Source organism: Tupaia chinensis, unplaced genomic scaffold (assembly GCF_000334495.1).
Source record: "Tupaia chinensis unplaced genomic scaffold, TupChi_1.0 Scaffold146346_1, whole genome shotgun sequence".
Lineage (NCBI taxonomy): Eukaryota > Metazoa > Chordata > Mammalia > Scandentia > Tupaiidae > Tupaia > Tupaia belangeri.
In genome coordinates, this window is record NW_006206202.1 from 383,749 (window position 1) to 404,775 (window position 21,027).

At 39.7% G+C, this 21,027-nt stretch overlaps 1 protein-coding gene across 4 annotated transcripts in view; it reads left to right on the forward strand.

Moving 5' to 3' along the window:
• Nucleotides 1-21,027, forward strand: part of WDSUB1 (WD repeat, sterile alpha motif and U-box domain containing 1) — a 56,116-nt gene that overhangs the window by 11,207 nt on the left and 23,882 nt on the right. For 3 of the 4 annotated variants that reach the window (XM_006168884.3, XM_006168882.3, XM_027768445.1), the window contains 2 exons: nt 11,561-11,654; nt 19,731-19,764. In XM_006168884.3, the coding sequence (XP_006168946.1) occupies nt 11,561-11,654; nt 19,731-19,764 (128 nt within the window). The remainder of the gene's footprint in view (nt 1-11,560; nt 11,655-19,730; nt 19,765-21,027) is intronic. The other variant, XM_027768444.1, reaches the window with a different exon arrangement.

Consider the following 21,027-nt stretch of genomic DNA (forward strand, 5'->3'; position numbering starts at 1 on the left):
CACTTTGCACTTGGTTGTCAACTCTTTTGGTTATTCTCACAGTTACTGTGAACATTGTTTATAACAGCATATTTTTTATTCACTGAGGTTAAGGTTTCTTTTTTCTTTTAATTTTTTTTTTTTTAAAGAGATTTTTGCTATGGAGCACGCATGCCAGAAAGACAGGGAGAAAGAGACAGAAAGTGAGAAACTATCCCCTCGGAGGGATGGTCACACCTCAGTCCCTTCTCCACTCTCTCGGGATTTTGGGCATCCACACACACACATCCAGCATGTGCTTCAAGCCACAGGTCTGGCCATGTGGAAGTCCAGCAATGTAACCATTATGCTATCCGCTGGTCCCTTACACTTTTTTTTTTAAGTTTATTTATTTATATCATCAGTTACAGAGGGAGACAGAGACAGGGAACGAGTGAAAACTCCAACAGGTTCTTCATTCTGTCATCCAACCATGGTCTGGATCACAGGCATGTGCAGCACATGGGCATGCATAGGGACACTTGAGGAAGTGAACCTGGGACTTTCCTATATGGCTTCAGCATTAGGGAGCATTGTGTTTCTGCCGTGCCACCACAATGGGCCTGGTTTTTGTTGGTTGGTTGGTTGGTTGGTTGGTTCGTTTGTTTTAAAAGCCATCAAAGGACAGTTGCTCTCTCATTTATTTTTGTATTAGAGGGTATGTGCATGCACATGACAGAGATAGCTCACAAGCACCCCATAGTGAGAACAGGGCCACTCACACTGCAGTCCTTTCTCTGCCAATTCTCCATTCCGTGAGTATCCTGCCCATGCGCACATATGCCCGGTGTGTTTTTTTCAAACTGGCAGAGCTGGGCCTCGACCCTTAGTCAGTCTTGTGAGACCTCGCTTCTCCTGTACAATACCTAATCACTGTGCTATGGGGCTGACTCTTAGTTACTGTTTTTTGAAAGGGTCTTGTCTTTTCCACATGTATTGTACTGTATCTATACTATGTGACCCTTTCAGTGAAGATACTTATGTCCTTCAGTTTTGGAATATGTATTCAATTATGTTATTTAATAATTCCAACTCCTTTCTTTTTATAACTCCCATTGAATGTTGGACCTCCTAAATTGCTTTCCTATCTCTTGCCACATTTTCCCCCTACATTATGGAAACATTCCTCAGTTGTTTTTAACCATCTTTTAAATTCTTTATCTTATCAACTATATTTTCAGTTTCTAAAAGTTCATCTTTGGACTGACCCAGTGGCATAGCAGTTAAATGCTCTGCACTTGGAACCAGATCCCATATGGCCAACCACAGTTCAGCTCAATCCAGCAGCTCAGAAGACACGCCAGGCATGTGTGTGTGCTTGTGCAAAATCCTGATGGGATGGGGAAGATGGAGGAAGGGAGATTGCAGCATGCTGACTCCCCATGGGGGCACTTTCTCTCATTCTTTGGTGAATGCACATGGGTTATCTATCTATCTATCTATCTATCTATCTATTTTATTTATTTTAGAGAGGTTTTTGTTATAGAGCATGGTACTCAACAAAGAGACAGAAAGACGGAAAGTGAGAAATCACCCCCCCAGGATGGATGGCCACACTATAATCCCTTCTTCTCCATTCTCCTGGGATCTTGGGCACGCACACATGTGCGCCAGAGTTTTAAACCACCAGGTCCAAGACTCAAACTGCAATCAACTACATGGTAGTCCACATAGATTAAAATATATAAAATACATACATATGTGTATATATGTATGTGTATATATGTATATGTGCATGCACATGACAGAGATAGCTCTGTGTGTGTATATATATATACACACACTTAAATAAAAAAGAAGTAAAATCTCATCATGTGTTTTTGTTTTTCCTTTCTTTTTTTTTTTTTTAGTTTTGTTGGTAAATAGTACATGTATTTGCCAGAAGAGCCAGAGAGGGAGAGAGCATCCCCAGTGGGGCATGGTCAAACCACCCATCATTCTCCTTTTCTCCATTCCATTGAGATTTTTGGGCTTGCAAACACACGTGCCTAGCATGTTTTCCTTTCATTTAAAAAAAAAAAATTTGCTTGAGACCAGAAGTTAGCGTTAATGGCTATGTCGCTAACCTCCCATGTAGTCAACTGCAGTTCGAATCCCGGACCTGGTGGCTTAAACTCATGCCAGGTGCGTGTGCGTGCGTGCCCAAGATCTCGAGAGGAGAATAGAGGAGAAGGGATTGTAGCATGGCCATCCCCCCGGGGGGTGATTTCTCGCTTTCTATCTCTGTCTCTCTGTCTTTCTGGCGAGCACACGTACCCTAAAGCAAAAACCTCTCCAAAAAAAAAAAAAACTTTTGCCTGAGGGTGCATATATTTGCCAGAAAGAGAGAGAGAGAGAGAACATGAGAAAGGATCCCCTTGGGAATGGTCATGCTATAATCCCTTCTCATTTCTCTCTCCTTTTGGGATTTTGGGCACACACATATGCCTAGTGTGTTACATAAGCCACCAGATCCAGGTCTTGAACTGCACCGTTGGCCATGTAGGACCTATTCATTTTAACCATCATGCCATGGGCTGTCCCACATTCGGCATGTTTTTCAAACCCCCAGAACCAGGAGTGGAACCACAATTGTCCATGTGGAATCCAGCCCCCTTAACCTCTAGACAACAGGACTGGCTCAAGTTCATCTATTTCCTTTTCACAGTGTACTCTTTTTATTTTATGAATGTAAGATCTTGATGCTTATAGGATACTGAGTAGGAGTTTTTTGTTTTAAGTTCTTTTCTGTTTCCTGATCACCTTTAGTAGCTCTTGGTCCATTTTTTGCTTAACCTGGTATTTTTTTCATATTGTTAATCTTCTTTGAATGCCTGGTGATCCTTAGTAATTTATGTTCATTTAAGAATTAGACAATGCTAAGGTATTTAGCACCTCTGTGCACAAGGATGGTTTATTATGGCTGGTTTCCCTTTAGGATGAGGGAAGTTAGCCCCTGTGGGGGGTTAGAGCGTGAACGTTTATGAGGCTCTAGAGCTCTCCAGGCAGTCATTTTCCTTAAAAAAGGGGGGACCAGCAGTTTGCATAACGGCTACGTTGCTGGACTCCCATGTTGTCAACTACAGTTCAAGTCCCAGACCCAGTGGTTTAAACGCATGCCGGGTGTTGTGTGTATGCATACCCAAGGTTCTGAGAGGAGAACGGAGGAGAAGGGATTGCAGCATGGCCATGCCCCCAGGGCGTGATTTCTTGCTTTCTGTCTGTCTGTTGAGCGCACATGCTGTATAGCAAAAACCTCTCCAAAAAATTAAAAAGGTTTGGCTAAGAATAAACACTTGACTTTTGCGTGGCATAATATAGGCAAGGTCAGGGAACCAACAGTTGGCGTAATGGATATGTCGCTGGACTCCCATGCAGTCGACCATGGTTTGAGTCTCGGACCCAGTGGTTTAAACTCAATGCCAGGCGCATGTGTGTGCGTGCCCAAGATCCCTAGAGGAGAATGGAGGAGAAGGGATTGCAGCATGGCCATCCCCGCTGGGGAGTGAGTTCTCGTTTTCTGTCTCTCTCTCTCTCTCTCTCTCTCTCTCTCTCTGTCTTTCTCGCGAGTGCATGCACTCTATAGCAGAGACCTCCCAAAAAATAAATATATGTATGTAGGTGAAGTTGGGGGAGATTGGAGGTAGACAATGAGTGTTCCTTATACAGACTTTCAGTTAATTTTCTATTTTCCATCTGTCTCTGTGTCATTCTGGTTTTCCTTTTCTCTGGCTGTTCCAAAGTCTTGCAGGATTTTTTAGGGCAGACTAACTTTCTTCTCAGCCATAGCCTTCTCTCTTTGTACTCTGGGCTGTAATTCCTTTATACTGTCTCAGCAGTTAATCTGGTTTTTGCCTTGCCAAAATTGGTTTCAGTTTCTGATTGCTGATGCCCCCACTACCCATTTTCTTTAATTGGTGTACATTTATATCTTTATTAATTCTTCATTATCATTTTCATGGGACTCTGTAATTGTGTGTTCAGTTGGCTGTCTTGATACAGATGCCTCAAAATGTTATTTTATTATTTATTACCTAATAAATGTCTATTAAATTATAAACTACATTTTTGTCATTGATAATTATATTAGGGGGTAGCAGCAGGTGGCATGGTGGTTAGGGCATTAGACTCCCTTCCACATGGCTGACCGTGGTTCAAGTTCCTGACCTGGTGGCTTGCATTCTCACTTTGTGTCTCTCTTTGGTCAAATTAAAAGTAATAATAATAATATATATAAATTAAACAATTCTTAAGATAAAAATCCTGAAGTGTACATTTAAAAAAAAATAAAGCTTGGGACCAGCAGATGGTGTAATGGTTACGTCGCTGGACTCCCACATAGTTGATGGCAGTTCGAGTCCTGGACCTGGCAGCTTAAAATTCATGCCAGGTACATGTGCATGTGTGTGCAAGATTCCGAGAGGAGAATGGAGAAGGGATTGCTGCATAGCCATCCCCCTGGGAGGTGATATCTCGCTTTCTGTCTTGCTGCTCCAGCAACCACATGGTGACTTATGACAAAAAAAAAAAAAAAAATCTCAAAAATAAATAAATACATACATAAATAAAACTTGATTTAAGTAATAATAATTATACTAGATGCATTCTGATGTGCTATGCTGCTTGGCACATAGTGCTGTGCCGTCCACCTGTGGACACTTCATCATCCTTGTCCCTCCTTCCCTCTCTAGTGAACAAGGCTTCTGTGGTCCTCACTCTCCAGCACTGTCTTCCCCTTGAGTTCTTTGTCTGTCATGAAAAGATTTCTCTGAAAGGGACAGGACACCAAAATTCTCATCCCCACCTCCACCTGCCAACCCTGTGTTCCCGAAGTTCTGTTTCAGCTAGGGAAATGGGTCATATACAATAGTCTCAATAAACAACCAATTTTTGAGAAGAGTCCAAAGACAATCCAGTGGAGAAAAGATAAGTCTTCTCAATAATTAGTGCTAGGAAAACTGGTTATCAACTTGCAAAAGAATGAAAATAGACTCCTGTCTCTCACCATTTACAAAAATCAACTCAAAATGGATTAAAGGCCTAAATATAAAACCAACAAATATAAAATTATTTGATGAAAACATAAAGGAAATGCTTCAGTATACTATAGTAAGCAAAACTTTCTTAAATAAAACTAAGGCATAGGCACAGTACCAAAAATTGACAGATGGGGTTATATTCAACCTAAAAATCTGTATAGTAAAGGAAACAATAAATAGAGGCCAGCAGGTGGCGTGGCGGTTAGGGTGCTGGACTTCCACATGACTGAGCATGGTTTGAGTCCTGGACCTGGCATCTTGAAAATCATGCTGAGCATGCATGCCCAAAATTCTGAGCGAATGATGGAGAAGGGGTTGTGGCATGGCTGTTCCCCCAGGGGATGATTTCTCACTTTCTCTCTCTTTCTCTCTGGCAAGTGCACATGCCCTATGGCAAAAAAAAAAAAAAAATGTAGAGCACTGTAATACATAAGCCAGTAACAGAACACTTGACGCTATTATCAAGTATTATGGACTATACATAGTTGTATGTACTATACTTTTAATGACTGGCAGTGTGGTAGGGTTATTCAGACCAGCGTGATGGCGTAATAGTTATGTCACTGGACTCCTATGTAGTCAATGGTGGTTCGAGTCCTGGACCCAGCAGCTTAAAACTCATGCCCGGTACATGTATGTGCATGTCCAAGATCCCGAGAGGAGAACAGAGAAGGGACTGTGGCATGGCCATACCTCTGGGGGATGATTTTTCACTTCCTGTCTCTCCGGTGAGTGCTTGTGTCCTATAGCAAAAAAAAAAAAAAAAAAAAAAAAATCTCAAAAATAAATAAATACATACATAAATAAAACTTGATTTAAGTAATAATAATTATACTAGATGCATTCTGATGTGCTATGCTGCTTGGCACATAGTGCTGTGCCGTCCACCTGTGGACACTTCATCATCCTTGTCCCTCCTTCCCTCTCTAGTGAACAAGGCTTCTGTGGTCCTCACTCTCCAGCACTGTCTTCCCCTTGAGTTCTTTGTCTGTCATGAAAAGATTTCTCTGAAAGGGACAGGACACCAAAATTCTCATCCCCACCTCCACCTGCCAACCCTGTGTTCCCGAAGTTCTGTTTCAGCTAGGGAAATGGGTCATATACAATAGTCTCAATAAACAACCAATTTTTGAGAAGAGTCCAAAGACAATCCAGTGGAGAAAAGATAAGTCTTCTCAATAATTAGTGCTAGGAAAACTGGTTATCAACTTGCAAAAGAATGAAAATAGACTCCTGTCTCTCACCATTTACAAAAATCAACTCAAAATGGATTAAAGGCCTAAATATAAAACCAACAAATATAAAATTATTTGATGAAAACATAAAGGAAATGCTTCAGTATACTATAGTAAGCAAAACTTTCTTAAATAAAACTAAGGCATAGGCACAGTACCAAAAATTGACAGATGGGGTTATATTCAACCTAAAAATCTGTATAGTAAAGGAAACAATAAATAGAGGCCAGCAGGTGGCGTGGCGGTTAGGGTGCTGGACTTCCACATGACTGAGCATGGTTTGAGTCCTGGACCTGGCATCTTGAAAATCATGCTGAGCATGCATGCCCAAAATTCTGAGCGAATGATGGAGAAGGGGTTGTGGCATGGCTGTTCCCCCAGGGGATGATTTCTCACTTTCTCTCTCTTTCTCTCTGGCAAGTGCACATGCCCTATGGCAAAAAAAAAAAAAAAAACCTAAAATAAACAAGTACATAACCCACAAAATAAGAGAAAATATTTGTAAATTATATCTCTGACAAGGGATCAATGACCAGAATACATAAACTCAAACAGCTCACCTCCACAGTCTAATAACCTGATAATTTAAAAGGGAGAAATCAGTTCAGACAGACAACTTTCAACATAAAACATAAAATTATTTAAGGAAAAATTATTCTACATCTATCATTAGGAAAATGCAAAACAAAACCTCAGAATGGCTATGATTTAAAAAGAAACAACAAAACACAAAACCATAAAAGAATAACTAGTACAGCTGAGGTTGTGGAGAGAAGGGAAACCTTTCTTCCACACTGATTGTAGGACTATAAACTAGTACAGCCCCTATGGAAAACAGTACAGAGATTTCTAAGAAATCTAAAAATAGAACTACTATTAACACAGTAATCCCCTCTTCAGTGTTTACTCAGAGGACAATATATCACTCAGTGGAAGAGATATTTGCACATTCATGTTTATTTTTATTTAATTTTTATTTATTCATTTATTTTAATTTGACCAGAGAGAGACAAAGAGAGAAAGAGGGAATGCAAGAAAGCAAACCACCAGGTCCAGGACTCGAACCGTGGTCGACCATGTGGGAGTGTCCAGCGCCTTAACCACTACGCCAACAGCTGGCCCCATATTGTAGCATTATTCACAGTATCTAAATGCTTAAATCAACATAAGTGCCCAATAGCTGATGAATGGATTAGGAAGATAATGGTATATATACACAGTGGAATGCTACTCAGCCGTAAAGAACATCATCATCCTGTCATTTGACCTAAACTACATGAACCTAGAAGATTTAATGCTATGCGATACTATGAAAGACAAATACCATATGTCCCTACTTAACATCTAATGTCTGCACTGTCTGGTGGAAACGAGGGACTTGAAAGTGTAGAAACAGAGACAGTAATGGTAGATGCCAGGAGCTGCTTGTAGGGGGTGGGGTTAGGTGAGAGATTCATGAGAAAATATTGAATGGACATAAGAATATATGTAAATAAGAGGAAGAGGGTACAGGATGTGTCATAGCAGAGTGAAAAATAGAGACACTGTAATGCATATTTAAAAAAACTACAACTTTGGGTCCAGCAGTTAGCGTAATGGCTATGCTGCTGGACTCCAATGTAGTCGGCCGTGGTTCAAGTCCCAGACCCGGTGGCTTGAACTCATGCTGGGGCGTGTGCATGTGTGCCCAAGATCCCAAGAGTACAATGGAGGAGAAGGGATCGCGACGTGGCCATCCTCCCCCAGGGGGTGATTTCTCACTTTCTGTCTCTCTCTGTCTTTCTGGCGAGCGCATACGCCCTGTAGCAAAAACCTGTCAAAAAAACTGCAACTTTAACAAATATATATGACATAATGGTTAGTGATAAAGAAGATGAATATGTGTATATCCTTGATTTGACTATTATATACTCTATGCATATCTTTTTCTAAAAAAAAAAAACCATACTATGGGACCAGCAAAGGGGGTAATGGTTACATCGCTGGACTCCCATGTAGTTGACCAAGGTTCGAGTCCCAGATCCGATGGCTTAAAACTCCTCCCTGGCATATAAGCATGCATGCCCAAAATCCCAAGAGAAGAATGGAAGAGAAGGGACTGCAGAGTGGCCATACCCCCAGGGGGTGATTTCTCACTCTGTATCTGTGTCTCTCTCTGTCTCTCTGATGAGTGTGTGGACCCTATAGCAAAAAGAAAAAACTCTAAAAAAAAAAAAAAAAAAACTATAGGGACCAGCAGATGGCATAATATACTCTAGACTCCCACATGGCCAACCACAGTTCAAGTTCCAGGCCTGGTGTCTTCAAACTCATGCCAGGTACATGTGCCTGTGTGCCAAAAATCCTGAGCGGAAAATGGAGAGGAAGGGATTGTGGTGTGGCCATCCTCCCTGGGGGGTGATTTCTTGCTTTCTACCTCTTTGTCTCTCCAGTGAGCACACTGCCCTATAGCAAAAATCTTTCTAATAAAATAGAAACTATACTATAGCCCACAAAGATACAGGTCAGTTGTATGTAAATCAGAAATCATAATTGAAAAACATAATAAAATGATAAAATAATTTAAAAACATTTCTTTCACTTTAGAAGCACATAGTTAAAGCCTTAAAAAAAATTTATTCTGGGACCAGCAGTTAGCATGGCTAAGTTGCTGGACTCCCATGTAGTCGACCACGGTTTGGGTCCCAGACCCGGTGGCTTAAAACTCACGCCGGGCACGTGTGCGTGCGTGCACAAGATCCCAAGAGGAGAATGAAGGAGAAGGGATTGTGGCGTGGCCATCCCCTCTGGGGGCTAATTTCTCGCTTTCTGTCTCTCTGTTTCTCTCTGTCTTTCTGGCGAGCACACGTGTCCTATAGCAAAAACCTCTCCAAAAAAAAAAAAAGTTTATTCATTTATTTCTTTCATGAGAGGCAAAGAAACAGGAACTCCCAACAGGGTCTCTACACCATTAGATCCTGGATCATGAGCATATGTACATGTAATTAGTGTGCTCTGGAAAGTCCCCATATGTGAACCTAGGACCCTTCCCATGTGGCTCCAGCTGTGCCACCACTGCACCATCTCCTGTCTCCAGTTACAGCCTTTCCAAAATTATCATTCGCACCGTTTTATTTGGGGGGAGGGGAGAGATGTTTTTGCTATAGGGCGCATGCGCTCGCCAGAAAGACAGACAGAGAAACAGAAAGCGAGAAATCACCCCCGGGGGGGGGGGGTTTGGCCACATCGCAATCCCTTCTCCTCCGTTCTCCTCTTGGGATCTTGGGCACACACGCACACGCACCCAGTGTGAGTTTAAACCACTGGGTCCAGGACTCGAACCGCTGTCTACTAAATGGGAGTCCAGCGACATAGCCATTATGCCAACTGCTGGTCCCATTTGCACCTTGTTTTAATTGTTTATTTGTAGGAAGGAGCAGATTGATAAATGGGTCATATACCTGAGAATTAGTCTTCATTTGGTTTGCAGCTTAACATTTTTGGTTTGATATATTGTGCTTACGTACTGATCTGTGTATTCCCAATTAGAATCACTTTTGTCATTGTATTTCTATAACTTTACATGGTGCTCTTAAAGCCATATTTGCTCTCCCAAATCACGTTACTTTGTTTTTTGTTTTATTGTGTGGGGTTTTTTTGGTCTTGTTTTGTTTTAGATTTTTGCTATAGGGTGGCTCACTCACCAGAAAGACAGAGAGAAACAGAGAGACAGAAAGCAAGAACTCACCTTCAGGGGCAGGGATGGCCATACCTCAATCCCTTCTCTTCCATTCTCCTCCTGGGATTTTGGACAAGCAACACAGATGATGTTACTTTTTCTTTTTTTTCTTTTTCTTTTTTTTGAGAGATTTTTGCTATAGGGCGTGTGCACTTGCCAGACAGAGAGAGACAGAAAGCGAGAAATCACCCAGGGGGGATGGCCACACCGCAATCCCTTCTCCTCCGTTCTCCTCTTGGGATCTTGGGCACACATGCACATGCACCCAGTGTGAGTTTAAGCCACTGGGTCCAGGACGCGAACCACAGTCCACTACATGGGAGTCTAGCAACATAGCATTATGCTAACTGCTGATCCCAATGTTACTTTTTCTGTTGGGAGCTTATAATTTGTACTTTAATGATCCTTTTGTTTAGTTAAATTCTTGCTATCTTCCTTAGGAGCTATTAACACTTCAAAAAGGTTTTTTTTTCTTTTGACTTTTTTTAAAAAATGGTTTTATTTAAGTTTATTTACTTACTTATTTTAATTTGACCAGAGAGGGACAGAGAAAGAAAGAGAGAGAGAAAGTGAAAAAGCAAGCCGCCAGGTCCGGGACTCAAACCACAGTCGGCCATGTGGGAGTCCAGCGCCCTTAACCACCACGCTATTTGCTGGCCCCCAAAAAGGTTTTATTCTGTGTGATTGTAGTTATAGATTTCATTTATTTATTTCCTTTCCTCTTCCTCTAAAGCCAACATAATTATTTTTATAGGCCATAACCAAAATATATTGAATTCTCTTAGTTTGCCTTTAAAGTAGCTTTGATATACATTTTCAATAATTCTAGAAAGCATAAAAAGGATTTTAGTGTTGTACTTCAGAGGAGTGTTATAAAGATATATTGGAATTATAAGATTACTATTGATTATTTTTACTTACAGAATGAGAAAATATTTTCTTTTTTTTTTTTTAGTGATTCTTAACTCTTGTAAGAGTGACTTTTTTTTTTAGAATTAATTTAGTTAACTTTATTTATTTATTTATTTATTTTAATTTTGACCAGAGTGGGACAGAGCGAGAGAGCAAGAGAGAAAAGAGAGTAGGAAAGCAAGCCCCCAGGTCCAGGACTTGAACTGCTGTTGGCCATGTGGGAGTCTAGTGCCCTTAACCACCACGCCACTTCCCAGCCCCAAGAAAATATTTACTTAATGTTAAATTTTTAAAAGTCATTTGACTTTTAAGTCTTTTGGGCAAAATTATTATATTTATATTTTATCAGATTCTAAAATTGTTCGAGATCCAGTTTAAATGTTTAGTGTTATTTTGGTAGTTATAAAATTACCTTTGTCTAGCATTTCTGAGCACTTTTTTTGTTATGCGTGTGTTTTAATCCATTAATAAGCTTTTGAAACCACTTAAATCACATTTTATTTGCTTATATATAGAGAGATCTGAGCTACAGAAGGATTTTTAATTTTTGTGTCTTTATTCTAAGATTACTTGTTGACTAATAAGTGAAATTATGTTGACTGAAAAATAAATTCTAAGCACGGTCATCTGGCTAATTTTTTTCACCTTGTTATTTGCAGGTTTTGAACTAAAATATAAAAGTACACTGAGTGGGCACTGTGCCCCTGTACTGTCTTGTGCTTTTTCTCATGACGGGCAGATGCTAGTCTCAGGGTAAGCTCTATAGTTTAATGTTCTCCAACCATCTTGACGTGAAATCGAACAGGTCTATGTAAAAGTACATAAAACACGAAAGAGCAGCTCAGTGATTTGCTATGGTGCAAACCTGTGTAACCTCTACTCAGGTCAAGAAGTAGGAAATTGCCGGTTCTGCCCCAGGAGCTCTCCCTTCCCAGTGCCCCTTTCTGGCAGCAACACCTCAGGCCATAAGCAGTCCTACTTTTATCTTTTAAACTAATTCAAAACAGATTGTACAATATGAATTGATATTTTGTGTTATATAATGTAAAAGTTGTAGGCATTCGTTTATTTTGGGGGAGAGATTTTTTGCTATAGGGCGTGTATTACTGCATGTAGCTAAGATTGGTACATTGATTTTCGTTGCTGTATTATATTCCATTGCATGGGTTCACCATAATCCGTTTCTGTTGGAGGATATATGGATTATTATTTCCAGTTTGGGAGCATCTCAAAGATAATTTTAGGAATATATTGTGTCTCCAGGTAAATATGCTCATGCATTTTTATAGGATAAATACATAGGAATGGAGTTGTTGGGTCAAATATTTATATTTTCATCTTTGCAGATAATACCAAAATATTATCAAGTGGTCAAACAATTAATGCTTCTAAGTCAATGTTGTTTTGTCTTCAAGCCTATACTTGGTATTGTGGATATTTTCAATTTTAGCCATTCTGATGGGAGTGTAGTATTATCATACTGTGGTTTTAGTTTTATTTTTTTTTCTTTGTCAGAGTAGGTATGTGAGCTTGCCAGAAGGAGAGAGAGCCAGAGAGTGAGCAAGAGAAAGAGAAAGCACCCGTCAATGGGGTGTGGTCATGCAACAATCCCCTTTCCTCCACTTCTCCATCCTGTCAGTTATTGAGGCATGCACAAACATGCATGCCTGGCATGAGCATGCTGGGGCCAGGACTCAAACTGCCATCAGCCATGTGGAATCTGGCACCTGATTCACAGCATTTAATCAGCCTGTCCCATACTATGGTTTTAATTTGCATTTTCCAAAATAATGAGGTTGGAACCTTTTAAGAAGTTTATTAGTCATAGGTATTACCTCTTGTTTGAAGTACTAGCTCATATCTCTTCAATTTTTTTCTAGGCTTTCTCTTACTGATTTGTTATTTTATATCCATGTATGTGTACATGCGTGGGGTGTTTATGGGATGTGTGTGTATATGTGTTTTTATATATCCTGTTATTTTATTAGGGTAAATTACAGTGGTTTTCAAAGGCTAAACCAGCCTTGCTTTGTTGGAATAAGCACAGCTTAGGACATATTCTGAACCATTTGTTGGCTCTTGTGTTGCAAATACCTTTTTTCACCCTGGGATTTGTCTTTTCAAAGTTTATAATTTTAGGGTAGTTTTTTGTTTTGAGGTAATTTAAATTTTTCTATATTATTTTTTGAACCATTGTTTTGCCTTTAACAAAATTGATTTATACGCATGATGTACAATTGGAATCCAGTTTCATCTCTTTCAGTATAGATATATCCTAACACCATTGACTGATTTTTTTAATCACCATTTTGCTGAGTTTTCTGATCAGAAATCACTGATCATATGCTAGAGTACTTTATATAAAGTTTGTTTAAAAAATAAAATTAAAGTATAAGTTTATATTGATTCAGAAAACTTTTGAAATGTGAGTTTAAAATGTTCATAGTAAGCATTTTTCATGAACTTTTTGAAGACCCCTCATATGTACGGTCTGTTTCTCAGCCTGCTACTCTGTTCTATTTCCTGTTTATGTCCTTGTTCTAATAACTGTTCATCCTTCCCTTAGTATTGTGGCTATTCCTGGCTCTTGACCCTTCTGTGCGAGAGAGAGAGAGAGAGGAGAGGAGAGGAGAGGAGAGGAGAGGAGAAGAGAAAGAGAGATAATACGAACGCATGTGCGTCCCAGAGAGTGAGCAAGTGAGAAAGAAAGCACCCTTCAGTGGGGTGTGGTCACACCACAATAAATTTTAGAATCAGCTTTTCGGATAACCCCCAAATCCCCTCTCCACACACACAAACCTATTTGGATTTTGATTAGGAGTATAAAAAGCCTGATGAATTTGTAGAGAATTAATACCTTTATAATACTGAGTTCTCTAATCCATGAATGTGATTTATTTTTCCATTTATTTGTCCTTCTGTCAGTAATTGTCTTTTATGTAAAGGTCCTGCTCATCTGTTATTGGGCTTATTTACAGGCACTTTTTTTTTTATGCAGTTATGAAATATTTGGCTAATGTAAGGGGATATATATATTATATATATATTCATATATATATATACACATATATAACAATGAATTTACTGTGAATAAATATGAATAAACTCATATTTTGGATTTGATGGCTGCAAGACCATAGATTTGGTTAAAGATGGCTTTGTGCCTTTGTCACACCTGTGGTGTCTTCTCTGCCTCACTGAACTGGTTCTATTACCAGGGTAATGCAAATAGTGATGACAGACATCCTTGTCTGACTCCTCACAGCAAAGGTCATTATTAAATATGATCATTGTAAGTTTTGGGGGAAATAAACTTTATTGGCTCTTTTATTTTTTTCCAGTTTATTAAGATTTTCAGTTTTCTTAAATCATGAATAGGTGTTGTATTTTTTTTTTTTTTGAGAGGTTTTCGCCATAGGGCGCATGCGCTCGCCAGACAGACAGAGAGAGACATAGAGACAGAAAGCGAGAAATCACCCCCTGGGGGGATGGTCACGCCACAATCCCTTCTCCTCCATTCTCCTCTCGGGATCTTGGGCACACATGCACACGCGCCCAGCGTGAGTTTTAAGCCACCGGGTCCGGGACGCAGTGGGAGTCCAACGATACAGCCATTACACTAACTGCTGGTTCCCTAGGTGTTATATTTTTATCAGATGATTTTTTTCCTTCCACTTTTAAGATGACCATACAAATTATTTCTGTTATTTTATTATTAGGGTAAATTACACTGGTTTTCAAATGTTAAATCAGCCTTACTTTGTTGGAAAAAGCACAACTTAGGACATATTCTTTTTGTTTTACTGTAGAGAAGACAGTGCATTCTAATTGTTTCTTTGGATGTAATAATTTTTTTCTTTGGCTGCTCATACAATTTTCAGGTAGTGGTTTTCTCCACTTTCACTTTGTCTCATTTGTGAGAGAGAAGAGCACCTTCCACAGGGTCCTCCAGCCTGTGGGATCTTAGGCACTTAAGCATCCTTGCCATCTTTCAGGCTGACCAGATGCCAGATTTGAACTATGATCACATGTGGAATCCAGCTTCTCTTGAGCAGTGCTTTACTGCTGAATCTTGGAACTAACCCATTTTTGGTCCCTTGCTTCTCAAATTCATTCCTGTACCTCATTGGCACATGAACCTATTCCATTGCCCTTATGGCTGGGTATCTGTTGCCTATAAAACTTTCTAAATTCCTTAGGCAAGCACTCAGGGTATTTGGTATATGTTTTCTGGTCTGTATCTTCAGACTTACTGCTTACTCTTCCCATGTGGAAGTAGACTCTTGCTTGTCATCTAAATTTCTCTTTTCCAATATGGTACTCTTTTTATTTATTTATTTATTTATTTTGGAGAGGTTTTTGCTATAGGGCGCGTGTGCTCACTAGACAGACAGAGACAGAGAGACAGAAAGCGAGAAATCACCCCCCAGAGGGGATGGCCACACCGCAATCCCTTCTCCTCCATTCTCCTCCATTCTCCTCTCGGGATCTTGGGCATGCACGCACACCGCCCGGTGTGAGTTTAAGCCACCAGGTCCGGGACTCGAACCACAGTCGACTACGTGGGAATCCAGAGACATAGCCATTACACTAACTGCTGGTCCCCCAATATGGTACTCTTAAACAGCACTGATGATGCTCTTACTGCTCAAGTGATGCTTCAAGGATAATTAGTTTTGATAGCAGTTGGTGGTAATCTGAAAAGGTGGATTTTCTGGGGGCCATTCTGCTGTGGCACAGTCAGTGGCATACTGGACTACAGAGCTGGAAACCATTTGCTGACTGTGGTGTGAGTCCCTGGCCAGTTGGCCTGAAAACATGCAGGGTGATTGTGCTCATGCACAGAATCCTGGTGGGGTCGAGGACTGGGGACAGGATCTGTGACTGAGCTCTGAAGAGGGCAGTGTTTTCCCTCTCTCTCTCTCTCTCTCTCTCTCTCGCTCTCTGCCTCCCACACCCCTCTCCCCTATATGCATGCCTACATGCTATATCATGAATAATAATTTTTAAAAAAGGAATTTTCTTTTAGGTTGTGTTTTTGTTTGTTTGTTTTGTTTTGTTTTGTGTTTGGACACCAATGTGGATTATATTTGACACCAGTGAGAGTTATGTTGAGATAATGTGTAATGAGGACCAAATGGTAGAACCTACACTTTCTATTTAAACAGCCTATCTGAGCTCTAACCAGCCTCAAATCAAATTTTGGCTGTTACCCCTTTAGAAGAGCCAAGCTTAAGCAGAACTGAGCTCTAGGTCAATGAACTACAAGCCAATACACCTGATGACCTTCACTTACTTTTAAAAATATTCTATTGGTAGTTTCCATTGGCCAGTTTTCCTTTTGTCTTCATAAGATTCTTAAAAGTAATGTTGCATGTGCTCCTGCCTCCCAGCTCTGTTACTGGAACTGGAGACCTGGTTTGCTTAGCTCTAATGAAGGTATTTTCATGCATGGACAGTTGTTCAGATCGATGTTTCTGCAAGGAGCTGAGCACTGGGAAGGCCTACCTCACTTGCTGATATTACTCCTTAATTTTTTTAAATGATGAAATAATGGAATTTTAACTAAGAAAGGTAGATATTCCAGAAATAATAATGTAATATTAGCTCCTAATATTTATTTCTCACTGGGTTTCAGATAGAACTTAACAATGCTTGAACTGTTTGTTTTTGTTTTGTTTTATATCTAGAATATCTCACTTCTTGCATTTCATTCTATATTTGAACTTATAAAGTGTAATTCTCATTTCAAACTTATGCGATGATTCTATAGTCACTGTCTGTCATCAACACTTGGTCTAGTGACCAAGGAATTTTAAGTCTTATTTATTTTAAGCATTCTATTAGGTTTGACTCCTGTAGTCAGACTATAATCAGCTGTCTTTTAATAATAACAAGCACAAATACTAATGTTGTACAGAGTAATAACACTTGTCACTACCCATTAATACATAATTTTAAAACACAAACTTTTGAGGAACAAACCATTGTCTGAGTAATAATAGAAGCATATTTATTTGCTATTTAAAATTATGTATTTTGTGGGAACCAGCAGTTAGCGTAATGGCTATGTCGCTGGATTCCCACGTAGTCGACCGCGGTTCGTGTCCTGGACCCGGTGGCTTAAAACTCACGCCGGGCGCGTGTGCGTGCGTGCCCAAGATCCCGAGAGGAGAATGGAGGAGAAGGGATTGCGGCGTGACCATCCCCCCTGGGGGGTGATTTCTCGCTTTCTGTCTCTATGTCTCTCTCTGTCTGTCTGGTGAGCGCACGCACCCCACAGTGAAAATTTCTCAAAAAAAAAAATTATGTATTTTGTTATAACTCTAATTTAATTTATATGGTGATTATTTTTCTTCTGCTAGAATAAATACAGATGGTTAATTTTAGTTTAAACTATTGAAAGAAACTATGAGGGTGAGCCCCATAGGCTAATGGTTAAGGGAGCTTGGATCCTTGCCTTGTTGCTTGTAAAACATGCCTGTGTGTTTGCTTTCGTGCACCAAATCTTGACAGAATGGAGGAATAGAGGAGAAAGGATTGTGGTGCACATGCTCTCTAGCAGTTTATAAAGAGAGAGAGGGAGGGAGAGAGGGAGGAAAGAAGGAAGGAAGGAAAACACCATGGGCCAAGGTGTAGAGGAGCAAGTGATAAACCAGTACTGTGGCTGAGGCTGCATGGGAGCCCAAGTTTAGTTTCTGGCCCAACTTGAAGAGGCTGGGTACAGTGGCTTGTGCCTACCTAACTGGGAGGCTAGGGCCTCTTGCACTTGCTCTTGCTCATTAAAAATAAATAAATAAATATTTCAGGGACCAGCAGGTACTATGGTGGTTAAGGCTCTGGACTCCCACATGGCCAGCCATGGTCTGAGTTTCAGACCTGGTGACTTGAAAATCAGACAGGTGTATATACAGGCATGACCAAAATCTAAAGAGGAGACTGGAGGAGAAGGGATTGTGGTATGGCCATCCCCTCTGGAGAGTAATTCCTTACTTTCTTTCTGTCTGTCTCTCTCTGTCTCTGGAGAGGGCATGCACCCTATGGCACAAAAAATATCCAAAAAAATTAAATCCAAAAAAATATATAGTCAACATCAAGTTCAGAATTATAATTTTCAGAAAGATCATGATCAAAATGTTCATGATCAAAATGTGTATGTTGGGACAGCAGATGGTGTGGAAATTAAGATGACTAGATTTTACATGGCCAACTACACAGTTCAAGTCCCAGACCTGGCAATTTGAAAAACACACTAGGCACATGCACATGCATGTCTAAAATCCAAAGAAGAGAAGGGATTGCAGCGTGGCCACCCTCCTGGGGGGGGGGGTGATATCCCACATTTTCTCTCTCTTTCTACCTCTCTCCCTATAGCAAACTAAAAAAAAAAAGTATGTTTCCATGTTATTTTAATTGCCAGAGGGTGTGCGTGCTCATGAGAGAGAGAGAGGGAGGGAGAGAGAGCATGATCAGTGGAGCATGATGCCACAATCCCTTTTCTTCCATTTCTCCATCCTTTTGGTATTTGGGATACACACACACACATACACCCAGTGTGTTTTTCAAACCACTCAGATCCTCTGGTCAGCCATGTTGAATCCATCTCTCTCTCTCTCTTTCTTTCTCTTTTTAAGAGAGATTTTTGGCATGGTGCGCGTGCACTTGCCAGAGAAGCAAAGACAGACAGACAGAAAGTGAGATATCACCCCCCAGGGGGGATGGCCATGTACTGGTCCTTTCTCTTCCATTCTCCTCTTGAGATTTTGGGCACATGTGCACATGCTCCCAGTATGAATTTTAAGCCACCAGGTCCAGGGCTTGAACCATGTTCAACTATTTGGGAATCCAACAACATAACCATTATGTCATCTGTTGGTCCTGGATCCAACTCTCTCAGCCATCACATGGGTTTGGCCCCATATGTATGTTGATTAATAATTAAGGCACAGCACTATCAATTGAGAGCAGTACGATCTTTTCTTGTTTTGTTTTAGATTTTTGCCATAGGGTGAGTGCGCTCACCAGAGAGAGAGAGAGAGAGAGAATGAGAGGGAAAGTGTGAAATCATACCCCAGGGGGCATGGCCGGCCATCCTGCAGTCCCTTCTCCTCCATTCTTCTCCTGGGATTTTGGACAAATACACACATACACCAAGCATGATTTTTAAGTCATCAGGTTCAGGACTCAAACTGTGATGGGCCATGTGGGAGTGCAGCACTTTAATCACTACACCACCTGTTGGCCCCAAGAGCAATACCATCTTAAGTGAAAAGTGAGTAGCCACTAATAGGTTTTCCTTATAATGTTTTCTCTTGAGTTACTAACTTGATATGAAATTGTTTCTTATATATTACAGATGCGTGTTCCTTTTATGACTGTTAATTTAAAATAGTGTATACTATTGTTTTAATAAAATTTATAATTTTCTGTTAAACTGAATATGTCACATGTATTTTCTGAGTTAAAGTTCTTATATATGAATAGAAAGAGGCTGTATTCTTTTTTTAAAAAAATTATTATTTTATTTAACTTTATTTATTTATTTTAATTTGACCAGAGAGGGACAGAGTGAGTGAGCGAGCAAGAGAGAGAGAGGGGGGAAAGGAAGCCAGCAGGTCTGGGATTTGAACCATGGTTGGCCATGTGGGAGTCCAGCACCTTTAACCACCAGGCCACCTGCTGGCCCCCAAGAGGCTGTATTCTTAATATATGTTATATTTCAGGCTTTTCTTCAGATGTTACTAAAATTATTTAATAATACTAATTACATAAATGCTGTACTTTGCTTTTATAGAACTTTTCACCCATAATTTCCTTTTTCTTTTAAAGATCAGTGGATAAGTCGGTCATAATATATGATACTGTAAGTATTTTACATGATTGTGTGTGTGATCAATGTAAATTAAATTTAGACTACTAAACTTCAAAATCAGGCAAAATGAAAACAGTATATACTTTCTCAGTTTAGTATATCCGAGAATGTAATATTTAAGTTTTCAAAAATGCAAAAATAGTTATGCAGGTAAGGTATTGGTTCTGGACAAGTACTTAAATATTTAAATAATTACCTCAAGATGGACAGTTTTTATATCTGATCATAAAAAATACAGATTTAAAGAGCACCAATACCCAAAAGATCACTTTCAGTCCCTTATACTAGGCTTCCATAAGAGCACATAATGAACGTTTACCCTAGGGTTTTCCAAGTGTGTAGTTTACCGTGTACTGCCACTCCAAGTCCTGTCTGGATTTAGAGACTATGTTAAAAAAAAAAAGTAGGTTATTGTAGGCTTGAAAAAATTTTTGCAAATCCATGTAGGTAAAGATCAGGTTAATGAGTGTGAAAAGAAATTAATGTTCTACACATGAAAGATACAGTTGACAAACTATTCTCTAAGAGAACTCAGTGTGAATGGGGCCTTTTAGGATTCATTGCAGGCTCTTGCTAGCCAGCAGGTAAGTGGAGGGAGGGCTAAAGCAGAAGGAAGTGAGTCTAGTAAGTTAATTATTCTCTACTCGGAAGCTCAAGTCTTTGAGAGTTCTGGCAGGTGATGGGAAAGAATACTCGAATGAGGTGAAGTAGATGCTTAATATTTTTCATGAACTTTGCATGAGATTTCTTAACCACAGAATAGTTGTAAGATTAAATTTCCTCTGTAAAACGTGTATATGAGTCCCAGTTCAGTACATCTAGATGCTGACTGGCCATAAGTGTGCTTAAAATCTAAATGATTAATTGCTGCTTACTGGTCCTGCAGTGTGTACAGGTCAAATGGCAATAGAAAAAATACAATTATGTCAAATGCCATAGCAAAAATACAATTATTTAGTAGAATAAACATTTTGGTTTTTATTAGTAAGTTCATGTAAATCAGCAAAGCCAAGCATCTACTATACCAAAAATTTTGAATAGGTAGTCAGTAGATAGCACTGCTTATAATTGAAATAGGTACCTGATAATACTGTTAAGTCGTAAATGCCATGTTCTGTCATTCTTTAAGCAGTTTTCACTTATATTAATAACTAATAATAAATATTAGGATACATACCATATATAAACCATTTATATCAAGTGAATCTTTATCAGTAACTTTACTGCCTGAATAAATATGAAGCTACTTTTTCT